This window comes from Bos indicus, chromosome 17 (genome assembly GCF_029378745.1).
Source record: "Bos indicus isolate NIAB-ARS_2022 breed Sahiwal x Tharparkar chromosome 17, NIAB-ARS_B.indTharparkar_mat_pri_1.0, whole genome shotgun sequence".
Taxonomy (NCBI): Eukaryota; Metazoa; Chordata; class Mammalia; order Artiodactyla; family Bovidae; genus Bos; species Bos indicus.
In genome coordinates, this window is record NC_091776.1 from 7,218,295 (window position 1) to 7,233,545 (window position 15,251).

At 39.8% G+C, this 15,251-nt stretch overlaps 2 protein-coding genes across 9 annotated transcripts in view; one reads left to right on the forward strand and one right to left on the reverse strand.

Moving 5' to 3' along the window:
• Nucleotides 1-15,251, forward strand: part of LRBA (LPS responsive beige-like anchor protein) — a 757,794-nt gene that overhangs the window by 435,449 nt on the left and 307,094 nt on the right. For all 8 annotated transcript variants that reach the window (XM_070770117.1, XM_070770116.1, XM_070770115.1 and 5 more), the window contains one exon: nt 369-505. In XM_070770117.1, coding sequence (XP_070626218.1) covers nt 369-505 — 137 coding nt within the window. The remainder of the gene's footprint in view (nt 1-368; nt 506-15,251) is intronic.
• Nucleotides 3,844-6,517, reverse strand: MAB21L2 (mab-21 like 2). The gene has a single exon (XM_019977353.2). It carries the CDS (start codon nt 5,521-5,523, stop codon nt 4,444-4,446), a length of 1,080 nt encoding a protein of 359 aa, XP_019832912.1. The 5' UTR covers nt 5,524-6,517; the 3' UTR covers nt 3,844-4,443.

Genomic DNA, 15,251 nt, shown 5'->3' on the forward strand with positions numbered 1-15,251 from the left:
GTTGCTCCATGTTGTTTGATAGCCCGAGGCTTGTTTTCTAAATGGAATGTGGATGGACTTACTTAGGCAGAGTCACCTTCTAACCAGGAGATTAGACCAACGCTTGGCAGACTCCTTGTAAAATAATTGCTTTGTAGTTTACTGTTATGATTAACCGCCTTTTATATATAGATTTCTTAATATGAGAACCCTAACTTTGCATTTTCAGCGGGAGGTTTGGGGTGGACAGAATTTGTAAGTGTAAAAGGGGTTGGCAGGCAGTTTGCTAGAGGAGAAAATTTAAAAATTATATGAAATTTCTGCCTGAATCCACTTGATTTTTTTAAAAATGTCACTCCAACTTGTCCGGCTTGTCTTTCCTTTGGCAGGTCCTGTTAGCCTGAGCACACCAGCTCAGCTTGTGGCCCCCTCTGTTGTCGTAAAGGGCACTCTTTCTGTCACCTCCTCTGAACTCTATTTTGAGGTGGATGAAGAAGACCCTAACTTCAAGAAAATCGACCCCAAGGTGAGAAGATGAGGAGTGGGTTTCCTTTTTATGGAATTTTTGTTTTTCTTATGATGGGATGGTGGACTGCTGTTGAGTAAGACTGGCGTTAGTAAAATCTGAGAGAAATAGTTTGAATTTCTTGATGAATTGCTTCTGCCTGTATGCACGGCAACTATCTCTTTTAGCTTATGATTCCCTTACCAGCTAGTTACATTATTGAAGTTCATTTAGATTCAGAAACAATTTCCATTTAATTGCATTTATCATTAGCTCATTCTGGGGTGGGGGAAGAACCTCAGGGAATATCGTCTATAAAATATGTTTTGCCTCAAAGGGTCCAGGGTGAATTAAGCTACACAATTCAGTGAGATTCAGAGTGAAATTATTTTGTTTAGCCTTTATATTTTCTGGATATAATACCAATATATCACTCTCCTTGCTTTGTCCACATGACTTACTGCTCTGTCGTGCACGCAAGCATGGCTTGTGTGCGCGAGATACCTCTGTTTCCCATTACCTGTAGTTGATTTTACAAGGCGCTGCATAATTTCCTATTCTTAAATGAAAATGTAATTTCCCCTTTAAAATGTATTTCTGATTACTTTTCAGACCTTGGCAACTTTATTTTACTAAGAGACATTTGTAGCACAGCCGTAAAGCCAAAATTAGGTTTATTTCATGAAAGTTGAATGGTAGAATTTGTTCTGAGTCTCTTAAAATGAGCAAAGTAAGTAACCTGTAGAAAGAGAAGAGGCTTTTAAAACTGGAATCCTTTCTTTTACAGGCTGTTAGTGTGTGTTATGTGTGGTATATGTCCACACACACACATGTGTATGTTTTTCTTGAGTTTATTGGTAGGGAATTCTTTGAACTTGTAAACATCTGAATTATTAAAATTTAGTGACTTAGAGGAATTTCAAAGTCATTCTTAATGAAAATGTTATAATTTTTTAAAACTTCACAAATCGCCTCTTGTCTTACGCATGTTTATGCCTTTGGGTTCACCATTGCTGCTTTTATTAAGATGGGGCTTGGTAGGCTGTACGAAAGGGAGTCTGTGCTGGAACTGATTGTTTTGAGTTTGAGAATGCAGCTAATCCAATGTAGAGAAAACTTTAATTCTGAAATTATGTCAGCTAGAAGAAATTTCTACTTTGTTATATGGCTGAAATGTCTGAAAACCTGTTTCAGTTTTTAGGAAAGGAAAGTAACCAAAATTACCCAAACTCTCTAATTTATAGTAATTTGTGAGTGTGAAAGGCCAAAATTTAATTCAAAATATTATGTTTTGGGACATACATGGCGTAAAGTCTAAAATGTGATTTATTTTAAAAGTATCTAATGAGTTGTCCTTATTGTTAAAACCTCTGCCAATCTTTATGGTTAGGCTCTTTGAAGTTATTGACTCCTTTTGGGGGAAGTTATAACTTCTATTTCTGTCTGATCTTTTTCTGTGCAGCATCATTAAATTATTTTTTCCCCTGCTGCTTGTATAACATAGGATCTTTGAGCCTAATCACAGACCTTGTACTGCTGCATCCTGCCAAATGTACAGAAATCAAAACTGTAGCTACTTTATATTAGTAAAATGTTTCAGCCCATTATTTGAAAAATTTTTGATTTTTATAGATGTTAGTGCTTTTTTAAATTGAGGGACTGGAGTTTTTTCTTGTTGGTGATACCTGCATTACATTAAATAAGGATGGAAAAAAGATACTGAATTTGGGGGAATTTTTGTTTCTTAAAACTTTTTTCCTGGGACATTTGGGAGGAGACATGTCTAATGCTTTATATACTTTCGTGAGTAAAAAAATGGTCATTTTAAAATGTCATTTTTATCTTTTCAACTAAACACCGTGCCCTTACGTCATTTCTTTGTAAATGTAAGTACCTTCTGCTTGCTTTGAAATTGTTCTTAAAAATCAGAACATCTTCCCTAGAGAGTAAATTCATCTGTGTTATTTAAAAAACTGGTATATATGCCTGACCTAGTTATTGTTACAGTGTTTATTCTGTGTCTGCAGGAAGAGAGACCTGAGAAAGGTCTAGTATAGGTTGAAAGAGTGGAGATGATTTCAGAACTGATAAAATTGAAGTTTATATTTCTAACTCACAACTGTGTTTTGCTATGAAATTTTTACCTGGGAATCTTAAAAACTGAAGCCTGCTTTACCAAGTGAACTAGGCACTAGAGCTCTGAGGAGCTTCCTTGTTTTCATCAGCTATCCTGCTGCTCATCCCTCCTTACCCCGCCACCCCCACTCTGACTTCTTCCTCTGATCTTTAAAATCGCTTTGTAGAACATTTTTCTTTGTATCTCTCATTCATGGATTTTCTCAGTAAGTTAAAAAATGGGCTAATTCAAAGAATAAATTTTAAATATTAAAGGGCAAAATCTGACATGTATTCAGTACCTGTGCCTTGTATTAGCATGTCTAGTGGAGTATACAGTAACCTCCAGCATAAAGAAGAACCTTGGGGATGCTTTCAGTTTTACTAATTATTTAATTTTGTAATCAGTTATTTCCTTGAATTAAAAAGAAACCTTTGTTAAAGTTGAAATGTTGAGATGAATACATTAGAAAGGCAGAAAGAGGAGGAGCCTACTTATATGTAATTTTTCTTTGGTCATAAAAATAGTATGAAACAGTTTTTAAAATTTAAATTGCCTATAAACTACTTCTGAATAATTCTGGGATTTGGATTCTAAAAAGATGATCATAGTTACAGCATTTATCACTAAGGCATTTAAAAACTTGAAGTAATTTATAAATCTGGATTGTTCATTTCACCATTTGCTGGGGAAAAGGAAAATTACTATATCCATTTTATTCTCTTTTACTGTTGCTGATTTAATTGTTAAGTTTGTATTATTTAAAACTTGAAGAGAACAAATGATTGGAGGCTAAGTATTAACTCATTGTGTTAACTATTCAGAAAGGATCCATAAATGTTTCTTTTCTAATTCAGGCTTGGGATTTTTTTTTAATTATAGCGTAAGAGAGCAAGTCTCTTAATTTTTAATGTGAAAAAACTTTTTCTTTTAAAATTAGGATCAGAATTAGTTCTTCCATACAAAATCTGTTCTTTTTTCAAGTGTGAAATAAGATACTACTTTTAATATGAAAATCTACAGAACAAACATATAGTTGTATAAAATTAATATTTTCCTTGTTCTAAATATCTTTGTGGAAACTTGAATGGTTAAATCTACAAAATGTTCTACATTTGTAAATTTTGCAGACTGGAGTTAAAATGGAAGCTTCTTGCATTTAGTTCCTCAAGTTCACATCTTTATATTATAAACTATAAACTGTGCTCTCACCTGCCTTCATTTAAGAACAATCCACAGTCAATTACAATGTAAAGTCATATTTTTATTACTGTTTTCAACAAGACTGCTGCTTAGGGTGAGGGAAGAGGTGTGGGAGAAGGAGGGGCACATTTGACATTGGCACTGAGATACAGTTAACATCAGCAAAACTTTGTTTTTAAAAGAAGAATTTTACATATAATTAAATACTTTTTTTTTTTTCACTTGGTGACAACATTCAGGCAACCCAAAACAAAGTGGGGAGGGTGGGAAAGGGGAGAAAGAGAAGAGTAGGAGAGAAGGAAAAGGGAGAAACGACTATATTTTGATTTGAAAATGTACCTTGGGTTTCATTTTGTGGTGGCAAAGCCCGATTGCTTCTTTTGTGTGACCTTTTAAATTCACATTGTTTGGAAGAAAACGATCACTTTTGTGCAAGAATGTGATTTTGGTGGGGTGGTGGGTTTGCTCTCCTTTTTGTTTGCTTGTGAATTAAGGAAGTCTTCTGCCGGGTTCGGTTCCTCTTAGGTGGCTGACAGAAAGTTTGTGTCTGGAGTTCTCGCAGTTTGTCGCCGAGTTGTGTGTCTGTCGTGTGTTCGAGAGCATTCCCGTCCGTGTCGCTTTTCAAGCAGTCCCCAGCACCCTATAGTTTGTCCAGGCTTTTGGGATTGGTGAGAATTTCCCTGGCCAACCTCCAGGTCTGCTTGGCAGCGCTCTCCAGGGCCGAGTGGGGCTTGCCCTGGAAAAGGTCGAGGTTGGGCAGAAAGTAGTGGGGGCAGCGGCGGCACTGCAGGCAGGAGATGAGCTGCAGCAGGATGCCGTTGAGCCGGTCTCCGAGGCACGCCTCGTCCCAGTCCGTCTCCCGCGGGTGCTTCTCGCACTCGTACAGCAGCAGCGTCTTCATGTGGTAATTGTTGAGCGGCTGGCCCGGCAGCTCCAGGTGGCGGTCCCGCAGCGTCTTCAGCACCGAGAGACACTTGTTTCGGCAGCCGCCCATCAGCAGACGGTTTTCAGCCTCCCCAAACTGGAGCACCCAGGCGTCGCTCTCGGCGGAGCTCTGCTTGCCGGTCAGCGAGTAGCACTCCTTAGAGAGCAAGTTGAACCCTTCGGCCTTGACCTCCGCCACCCGATTGGGGCCAGGCCAGGGGATGTGGGGCATCGGCCACTGTGCCGCGCTGCGGGGCCAGATACCGGTGCACTTGAACGCTGGAGTGATTTGCACCACATAGCGCTCCCTGATGCGCAACTTGACCTCGCTGGTATCCGCGATCATCTTGACCACATCCCGGTAGCTGCACTTGTCCACCGCCTGAGCCACCAGCGTCTGGAAACGGGAGCGGATCTTGCGTGCCGAGAGGTAGCCGGACGCCGTGATGAACTCGACCCAGAGAGACATGCTCCGCTTCCGCCCATCGCTCAGTTTGAGCACCGCGCAGCCTGGCAGCGAGCCGTCGTCCACGAAGTTGAAGACGCCCATCTGGTTTAGGTAGAGCACCACCTCGAATTCCGTGGGCGAGATGACCTCCAGACCCTCGTAGCGGGCATCGATCTCGCTCAGGGAGCTGATGAAGCGAGGCTCCTGCACCTCCACCTCCTTGAGCACGTCCGAGACCACCTTACAGACCTCTCGGATAGTCTTGGCGATGGCCGCCTTGCGCGCCTGGCAGCGCTCGGTGTAGTATTTATTGAGCTGGTAAACCAGCTTGGCCTGAGCGGCGATCATGTTGGGGCACAGGTCCGGGCTGTACACCGGCGTCTCGCAATACGTTGAGGGATCCAAGGCTCAGGCGCTGGTGGTGGCCCTGCGGCTTGCGAAAGAGGCACTGCGCTCCCCCTGAGCCCCACTTCACTCTTGTTCCCACCTGGGCTGACCGGCTGATGCTTCAGCCGTCTAGCGCTTTCTTTCCTCTCTTTTGAAAGCTTTTTTCTTCTCCAGAAAATAAGAAGAAAAAAAAAATCTTTGAAAAAGAAAAGTACCTGCTGGGACTTTTTTCCCCCTTTCTCTTGATAAGTGAAATGAAGATGTGCCTGCGGGCAGGATGAAGGGAAAGAAGGGGGGTGGGGAAAGACAGGGTGAGACGGAAAAATTCAGGTTACCAAGAGGTTAGGCTTAGACGTCTGCAGCGGAGATGGTCCAGAAATCTGGAAATGAGGTCTGTTAAGCGCCGAAGTAAATTTAAAAATAAAAGCAAAACATTCAGTGTTTCATTCTTAAACTTCTCTCCCACGCTGGTAGCACTTCTTTATCCAGCTTAGGTGAGTGCTTTTCTCCTCACCCTCCCCCAAATGGAAGGTGAAGGGTGTAATTAATGTCCAGAGAGCAGCGAAGTGCAACTCAGCCCGCAGCACGCTCAGAGGTTCTAAGACGCCCTGCACTCCCAGTGTGTAGGTCTGCTCTCCGCTCAGGGGGTCCTCTGGTAGCGGTTTTCCTCTTTTCCTACTGGAGGCGTTGTTTGGACTGGGTTGGTTTGTTTGCAGTGGGTTCTTCTTGTCTTTCTCTAGGTGCAAACCTCTGGAAGTTCTTTGATTTTCATTTCTGCTTCGTAATTTATAAATTTGGCTCTCACAGAATCTGTTTTAGTGTGACGAAGTCCTTGCTTGCGTTGCATCTGGGGTTTAGTTATAACGACTTCAGGATTTTTCTTCTCCTCCCCCTTTAGGTTGCTTGTGCAGATTCCACTTTCTGAGTCGTCTCCCTCCTCCCCTCCGATGTCTCTCTCTCTCTCCCCCTCTCCTAATCTCTCTCCTTCTCCCTCCCTCCCTTTCCCCCTCCCTCCCTCCCTTTCCCTCCCTGTCTTTTTCCCTCTCTCCCTCTTTCTCTCTCCCCACCCCCCCTCCCCAATCTCTCTCTCTTCCCTTGCTGTTTCCTGGAGTTATTTAGTTTATGAATGGTCCTGGACCATCATGAGGGGGGTGGAGCTTCAGTTCCTACAATCGCTATCCGAGCTGTCAGTGCTGTAGCCAATCGCAGAGAGAAGACAGGCATGCTTGGCAAACAGTAGCAGCCACCGCTGCCCTTGATAAAGAAAGGGAGGAAAGAGAGAAGTAAGAAAATAGGAGGAGATAGTAAAGTCAAACGCTTACACACATTTTACAGCCCCCTCTTCTTTATCCTCCACTCTTATCAGTTGCCAGGAAGAAAAAGAGTATATAGAGAAGGGACTTCTTGGAGATGGCTGGAGTGATTCAAGGGAGGGTGGCAGTGGTTCAGAAAGGTTCACTTTTTTTTTTTTTCCTTTCCAATCAGGATTGTGAAGAAGGTGCGAACTCTAACAAAATTACTTTCGCTTCAAGGCAAACGGAAGGAGGAAGGGAAATCTGGGAAAGGACCTAAATTTTTCTAGATTTTCTCCTCAGGCAAAGTCTTCCTTTTCTTCCCCTCCCCTCCCATTGTTGCCAAGAACCCTAGCGATTGCTGTGTGTGTGCGCCAGTTGGGCAGTTGGTGGGGGGGTGGGGTGGGGAGTGGACATGGGGTGAAGGTTTATAATCGTAAATCTCTTTTCAGTAATTTCCATATGCTGTTGAAAAACAAGGCAGGACACAAATAGTGCAAGTACCTTGTTTTATAATTACTTCATAATTAAGATTAAGATATATTTAATATTGTTTCAAGAACTAACTTTATTAGAAAATGTTTAAGTTGTGAGAAATGGTGCAGATTTATACATGGTAGAATTTTGTTGGATATACTTTTAAAATAAGCCACTAAAATTTTAATAAAAACGAAGGGAAGTAAATGTGAACCTGAGTTAAAGTTTTCTTAAAATGTTTATGTTACAAATCTAATTTTGAATATTTTTTCAGGCAGTACAGAATTTCTCTTGTAAAATCATTTTATTTTCATAATTGACTCTTGCTTTTAAAAGACTTCACTGCTGCAAAAATCTATAAACTATCCTGTTATTGATTACACAGATGGCTTGCTCCTCCCTTGGCATTTCAGTGAAACTCATGCATGTGCTTTTAGTCTATGTATTAGCCTTTCAAGCTGAACCTATATGGTAGCCTTTAGGTACTTTTGGTTGAAAAAGCTATAACAGTGTTTCTGATTTGCTTAGAGTTGAAGGTTTATGTTTGAACCTCAGGTGTGTGGATTCTGAGTCTTTTTAGGACACATCAAGTAGACGGGAATGCTTTTAGTTAGATTTTGGATCTCATGTTCCCCGCTAATGCTGTAACAATGAAAATCTGTGAAGCCCATTGTGTTAAGACTTCATTTTGCAAACTGTATGCGGCTTTGCAAAACCCCGTGGGAAGGTTTGACTTGCTCTCTCAAGGCTGAATCAGGTGAACCCGAATTCAGTTGCAGAAGGAAAGTTTGTTTCATCAGGTACTTGCTGTCAGACACTTGGACCTCTTGGTTCTTTCTTACACGTCTGGCATCTTGTCACCCCTTCACTCTTGTTGCTATGAGTCTCTTTCTAATGAAGTTTGCCCTTTTCGTCCTTTTTGAATCAAGTCGGATTTGTCGTCCGCCATCCATCTCAGCAGCCGGGGTTGGAAGAGCAGTCCGCGGGACTCCGGGACGCCGAGCTGTAGTGACTTCTCGGGAGTGGCGGTGGCGCCGGCGGCCGCGGGCTCTGGCGGTCTCCCGCCTTTCCGGGCACTCGGCTGGCGTCGGACCCCGGGCCGCGGGGGGATGGACGGAACCGGCGGTCCGCGGTCCGCGCGCGCGGGCGCCCGGGCTCTGCTGGCACCCGGGCAGTTGGCCGCGGCCGCAGCGGCGCTCTGGGCAGTGTCAGTGGCAGCAGGGGCACTTGGCGGCGGGAGCGGCGAGAATGCCGGCGGAGGATCCCGCACGCCTTTTCCCGAGGGCGGTTGCTGGGCGGAGATTGGCGGCGGGGCCGGAGGTGCGGAGCCTGCCTTCCTGGACCCTCTCCCCGCGCCCCCAGTCTGAGCCGCCCAGGCCTGGTGCGAGGACTGCCCGGGCCGCGACGCCCCGGGGAGCGAGCATGTGCGTGAGGCCCCGGGTGACGGCGCCGGCCCGCCTCCGGCGCCCTCCGCCCGCGCGCCCTTCCCGGGTGGGGCGGCCCGGGCCGAGTGGAGCTTCTGGCCGCCTCTCGCCGGACACCCCCGCCTCCTCTCCTCCCGGCTCGGCCCGCAAGGCCAAGCCTCGTCCCACCCTTGTCTCCTCACTGGTCCACTTTTACATACCGAGGCCGAGGGATGATAAAACGTTACAAATGTTTTGATTTAAAAACAATTCATTACCAATTTACCCTGTCCGAGGTAGATGCTCTAGTAAATAATAAATCAGTTAAACAAAGGCGACTTTAATTTATTGCCTTGGTACTAATTAGAAACATCATTTGAGCAATAAACTTAAACACTTCCAGCAAATAACGCTCCCTCTTGCTGGTCCCCTTCCTCCCCCCCTCCCCCACCCCAACTCACTGGCTGCCTCCGCTCTCAGAGCAGCTTCAGCTGTGTGTTTGCGGATCCGCTCTTCCTCTGGTTGAATAATTGAAGGGGGAAACGGTATCCGAGGAGGCTGTAATTGAAGAGCCCCTGTCACCTCTGCTTTTATGTATGTTAGTATAGAAGTCCATCAGCAGCTCCTTGATGGTGTATTAAAACGAAGTGGCAGCCCCTTCTGCAGGAGATACCGTATTCTATTAAAGGAGACCAAGTGAGAGAAAGAAACTCTAGAGGCTAAAAGCCACTTCAAGTCTTCAGTCCGATTGATCTGTATTCTCTTGTTATAATCCGTCTCATCATACTTGAGTTAATGAGGCAAAAGAGGGGGAGCGGAATCTGATGGTCCTTGACAAATTCATTAGGGAGGCTGCAGGACATTTTATTTGACTGTTAAACATCTTGTTTGTTTGGTTTAGGCAGTGCCAACATCAGCATGCTTCTGCCCAGACTTATCATGTTGGTCTGGCTACAGACATTCCTAAAAAGAGAAGGAGGACACGCAGTGTGTGATTTGAGTATTTTGTTTTGGATTTCATGTAGCTCATAACCTTCAGACTTCTCTAGGATTTACCTTCATTGTCCTTACACTAGGAACATTTTATGAGACTATAGATGATAATACTGAGGTGGGCATGTTTTTAGTTACTATAAACTCAGATATGTATGTTTAAACTTTAGTCTGAAAAGTTCCTATTTCCTTAAAAAAAAGTGAGTCAAATTACAGCAATTACTGTGCTAGTTTTTGAAAAATGTGAATGTTTAAGCTCCAGAAGACTAGCCAGGTCATACATTAGATCCTATTTTTACTTGGTTGTGGTTAAATAAACTTTTAATTATTAATTGAATTTCCCTTTGCAGTGAAACACTTATGTGTACAGAAACTTGGGAATAAAAATTTTAACTCTTTATACAAATACAATATTTTTGAAAAACAATTATATATTTTCATTTGAAGGGCTTTTTATATTTAAAATCAGAAGCAGAACCAGGTACTGTATGAATGGTGCTAAAATAAGATGATGAGTTGACAGAATACATAAAAAGCTGAAAATATTTCTAATTGAAGAATGATGAGCAAGTAAGTTAGAATGTTAATCTTATAATACTACAGTGCTTGATTTTCTCAGTTTATCCAATTATAAGACTTTCTTGCATAGAGAATTCAGTCATATTTTCCTTCAGCAATTGACTTAAGCAACCTCAACTTCAGTTCTTTGAGAAACAATCCTGTCTTCCATTTGCAGGCAAACAGTATGAGAGAAAAAGAAAACTGATGCTCTTTGCCTGTCATTTTTATACATTCTTCCGCTGCTGATGAAGCTTGCACTGCTGCAGGGAATGTATGGATTTGAAAAGAAATGATTCAGTAGTTCATGTTGTGTTTCTCAGAGCAAAACCCAACTAATGGCCGAAGCCAGTGCTTCTGTACATCTGACAGTTATAATCCTGTTTACATTTCCAGGGAATTCAAAATCCTTAAACTGTTTTATTTTTTGCTGATCTTTACTTAGAAATGTGCTGAGTTAAACTTCAGAGCAGGTTTACTTTATCATATCACTGGGACTTAAAAGATACCCATTAATTTATTATCCCTAGAAACAGCATATAGTATTTTAATAATCTTTGCTAAAGAGTATGGAAACTTTATATGTTTTTATTTTCTAGAAAAATATTTTAGAATTATTTAAAAAATAATCAGATTATTGATTTAAAAATATCAACTGTCTGAAGGATTTATACTTTTGGGAAAACAAAAGATCACATGTTTACCTGTATATATTCTTATCCTCTATAATCTGACTTTAAAAATATCAATGCAAGTTGCTAAGTGGTTCTTATATGCTTAATCATTCAGAGTATTTATAGAAATGCTTAATATTTTTAAGAAGAAAATTCTTTTTTAGGGGATCAAAGTGTAAAAGGAAAAATAAGTAAGTATTAAATTCCCAAATTAAAAACTATTCCAGTAAAAACAAGAATAATCCAAACATAATTTGTTAGTGTATTAATTGATGAAAGTTCATTGATGAAGATATTAAAATATCTGTAAGAAGCTGTAATAGCACCAACTGTTAGGATTATATGGTACACATTCAAAGTAAAATCATATTCTCTTTCATTCTCTGTCAAATGATCTAATTTTCCAAAACTCTTAAGTGTGAGAGAAATTATTTATAAGCTATTGGTAATTATGACTCTGAAATCAATCTGGAGAATAATCAGTCATTCAGTGTTTTCTTTGAGCAGTTTCACAATAGTTCCTGTTACCTTAAATGGTCAGTCATACTGTCAAAACAAGTTGTTTTTTTTAAATTTCCTTCACAAAATAGCTTAAAAAAAAAAGAAGAAACGCAAACTTTGTAATCACATTGATTGGTAAGCCAAGGATATTGTTCTCGTTTGAACAGTTTCAATTTAGTGTTCTATAAAGTCAAAGGAATGGTCTTAACTTTGCATTACCTAATATTGAAAAATACTTCTATATACCTTTTGAATATTGTTTTGTGGAATTAAATTTGTTTGGCTTACCTTGGATAATATATTTGATTAGTGATATTTACACTTATTAAGCTTTTACAAGTCTAATTCTGTGTAATTTAGTAGGATGAGACAATTGAAAATACAATAGATGTTTTTTTCGGAAGTTTAGTACCAGCTGTGTATATGAGTACTTTATTAAGCTATTCATAAGGTCATATCATCAAGTAGATGATTATAGAGCAAAGAACTTGTATTCAGGAAAATGGAAGTGAGCAGTTTTTAGCCTGACTGAAATGTAAATGCAACATTATTGAGCTAGGATATGCAGTGTTAAGACAGTCTTAGTTAATTTGGCGATTACTTTTCAGAAGGTATTTCATTGAATTTACTATATTTTCACTTATGTCTTTTAACTTTACCAAGAAATACATACATTTTTGAGTTGCAGCAGTCACATTCCTTTATTTCTGTAAGACAGTTCTGAAAAGTTTGAACAAATAAAAGTCTACCTTGTCTGTCTTCTTTCCTTCCTTCCTTCATCTTTCCTTTCTTCCTTCTTCCATTCATTTTAACAATTTTTAACTTACTAATATACTCTGAGGTATATATTATATTTTTCCTGTTTAATAACATTGACATCATGACTTACTATAATTTCCAACAAATGAAAGTGTGCTTTTGCTAGAGCCAATTCTTAACGATTTATGGGAGGATTATATAATTAGTGGGTTATTATTTATGTCTCTTCCATCTTTGAGAAACAAACTTTTACTGGCCTTTAATATCACTTCCAGAAGACAGAAAATCAAGATTGTTACTATTAAACCTGATGCTAGATAAGTCAAGGCTTTTGATTTCAGTTTCATTCAGTTCTATTTGGAACGTCGAATTGTTTGCTTGCAAGGAGATGTGGTTTCCATTGTTTCATAAGATAACAGTACTGACTCACACGTAGAATGTTTCTTGGGATCTCAGAGCCATCCCTGCTCCAGTTTCTGCTTTCTCTGGCGATAGTGCCAGACATTTACGAAACAGATGATGGAGAGGAGGGCTGTTGATTATGCCAGTACTGAGCGTGGCTTAGTTCAAAATATAAGACTTGCTGTTACGTTCCATATTTCTTTCAGTCCATATGAGACATTTTGTGGATCTCTGTTTAAAATTTATCAGTTAAGCATATTGTAGGTAAGTTTTTTTTACACTTCTGGAAAAGTAGTTCTTTTCAACATCTGTTTTTCTTGAAATATATAGGTTCTGCAGCACTCCATCTGTATTAGTAGTAGTAGTAGTAATCTTGAGTCCATCTTCTGCTACAATTATAGGAAATTTTTAATAGACTTTGTGGTATTTTTAATGAAAATGTTAAAAAATCTAGCCTATTCCTTCCTTTAAACACTCTGAATTTGAGAAAAAGTGATGTGCTGAGAGGTTTCTATGATTCCTGGTAGTGGTTAAATAACAACAACAAAAATCCTTCATTGGCTCTAATCTACATATAGAAGACATCTGTGTAGTATAAATGAAATAATATTTGATGATCTAAGGAGTGGAAACTTTTCCTTTAACCATGTAAAGTAAAGCTAGGATATAAAACAGCTGTCTTGGCCTATGTATATCAAGATTCTGCCCGTCTGTTTCTTTTCTGAATTTTCCCTTTCTCCCTTCCCATATTATCTTTGGATCCTAAAGAATCACTCTCTCACTTTTTGACTGGTTTTGTCTGTAGACAAAACCTGGGTTGGTAGGTTTAAATCAGCCTAGATAGAGTGAAAAATCTTTGATCTACGACTATGACTTTTTCCAAATGATTTGCTTGCTGGGACAGACACTATCCATGCCCTTTCACTTTGCTATCAGATAGGTACACACAGAGGACCTAAAAGGCTACCAGATGCACAGTTAAATCATCTTATTAGATAAGTAAAGGGTTCCAACCTTACTTAATTAGATCTTATATTTCTAATAGTTATTTGTTCTGTTGGTTATTTAACCTGGTTGGTTAAATGTTCTACAAATCTAATCTTTCCTTCAAATTAGTCAAAACTTTCTATAAATTGTATTGAAAATTAATGAAATACAAAGCAGTGTATATTTTTTTTTTTTAATGTAAGTTTGTTGCCTGTCACATAACTTACCTGGATAGATAAGATAAAGGGAGACATACATTACATTTAAAGTTGGTCAGTCGTGTCCGACTCTCTGTGACCCCATGGACTATAAGGTCCATGGAATTCTCCAGGCCAGAATACTGGAATGGGTACCCTTTCCTTTCTCCAGGGGGTCTTCCCAACCCAGGTCTCCCGCATTTCAGGCAGATTTTTTACCAGCTGAGCCATAAGGGAAGCCCAAGAATATTGGGGTGGGTAGCTTATTAAAGAGCATTAGCCTAGGGGATAAGAAGGCCTGAATTTTTACCCTTCCTTGGTTACAAGTTGTGCGAATGACCTTGATCAAGTCATTATCTCTACTCATATTTTCCCAATTGTTAAATGGGGGGACAGATGAGTTTTTCCTTCTAGATAGTCAGAAATCTATAATTTCTTACCCCAACATGATCAGAATTGTTGTTTATATCTTTAGCAGTTGATTTTAAATCAGAAATCTTTTTGCACACATTTAGAGTTTCAGCGCTTTTCTAATACAACCATCCGAAAGTTTTCAATGTGAAAATAATCGGAGAAAAAGCTTACAAATGGTTATAGTCCATATTTTAGACTTTAGGGAAGAATGCAAATTATAGATTGAAGACAGTTGTGAGGGAGATCCCATTAACAAGTTGGAATAAATTCTAAGAGTATGCTAATTATTGCTTGATAGGAGTTGGGTCACAGAAATGTGAAAATGAAACAGGCTGTGTATTCTTATATATTTAACAAAACTGTATGTGTTTAAAAGTGTACACAGGGTTGGCAGGTGTGTTTATTTGCTCAGGTTGTTGAATTGTCTTTCAGTGTTTCTGATATTTTCACTAAGATTAGCTAATCTGTAAATATTAGTTCTTGAAACCAAATAAAGTTCAAGTTCACAATGAACTTAAAGGAATGTTCAGTCTTCTCTTTAGAGAAATGACATTGCTTTAAGCAGCCATAACATTACCATATTTATGTTGTGATAAAAGATAGGCCCAAGCAGGGAAATGGTTTTCAAAACATGAGTCACTAAAGTAAGTTTTATGCTACTTTCTCATGGTTTTCACTTGTTTTCATCAGAAGATCTGACAAGCATAAAAGTGTTAACATCTTTTATTTTACAGATGTTCTTAGTTTTCCCTCAAACTGTAAAAGATGCTATATCAGACTAGCATGGGAGGAAATAATTTCAACACCTCCCTTCACTTATGCAGTAACTTATTATTTGTCTGCGCTTACGGATATTTTTGGAAGGAGGGAAGTGTGACAGGAAAAGACAGCATACTGAGATCTAATTGTTCTCATTTTGAGTTATAGATCAATCAGTCTGTCTGCTTTATTATAAATTCACTCTAGAATAGCTTTTCAATGGGCGTAGTTGAGTTATTTTTATGTCTATATTGTATTCTTTGGAAATCCCTT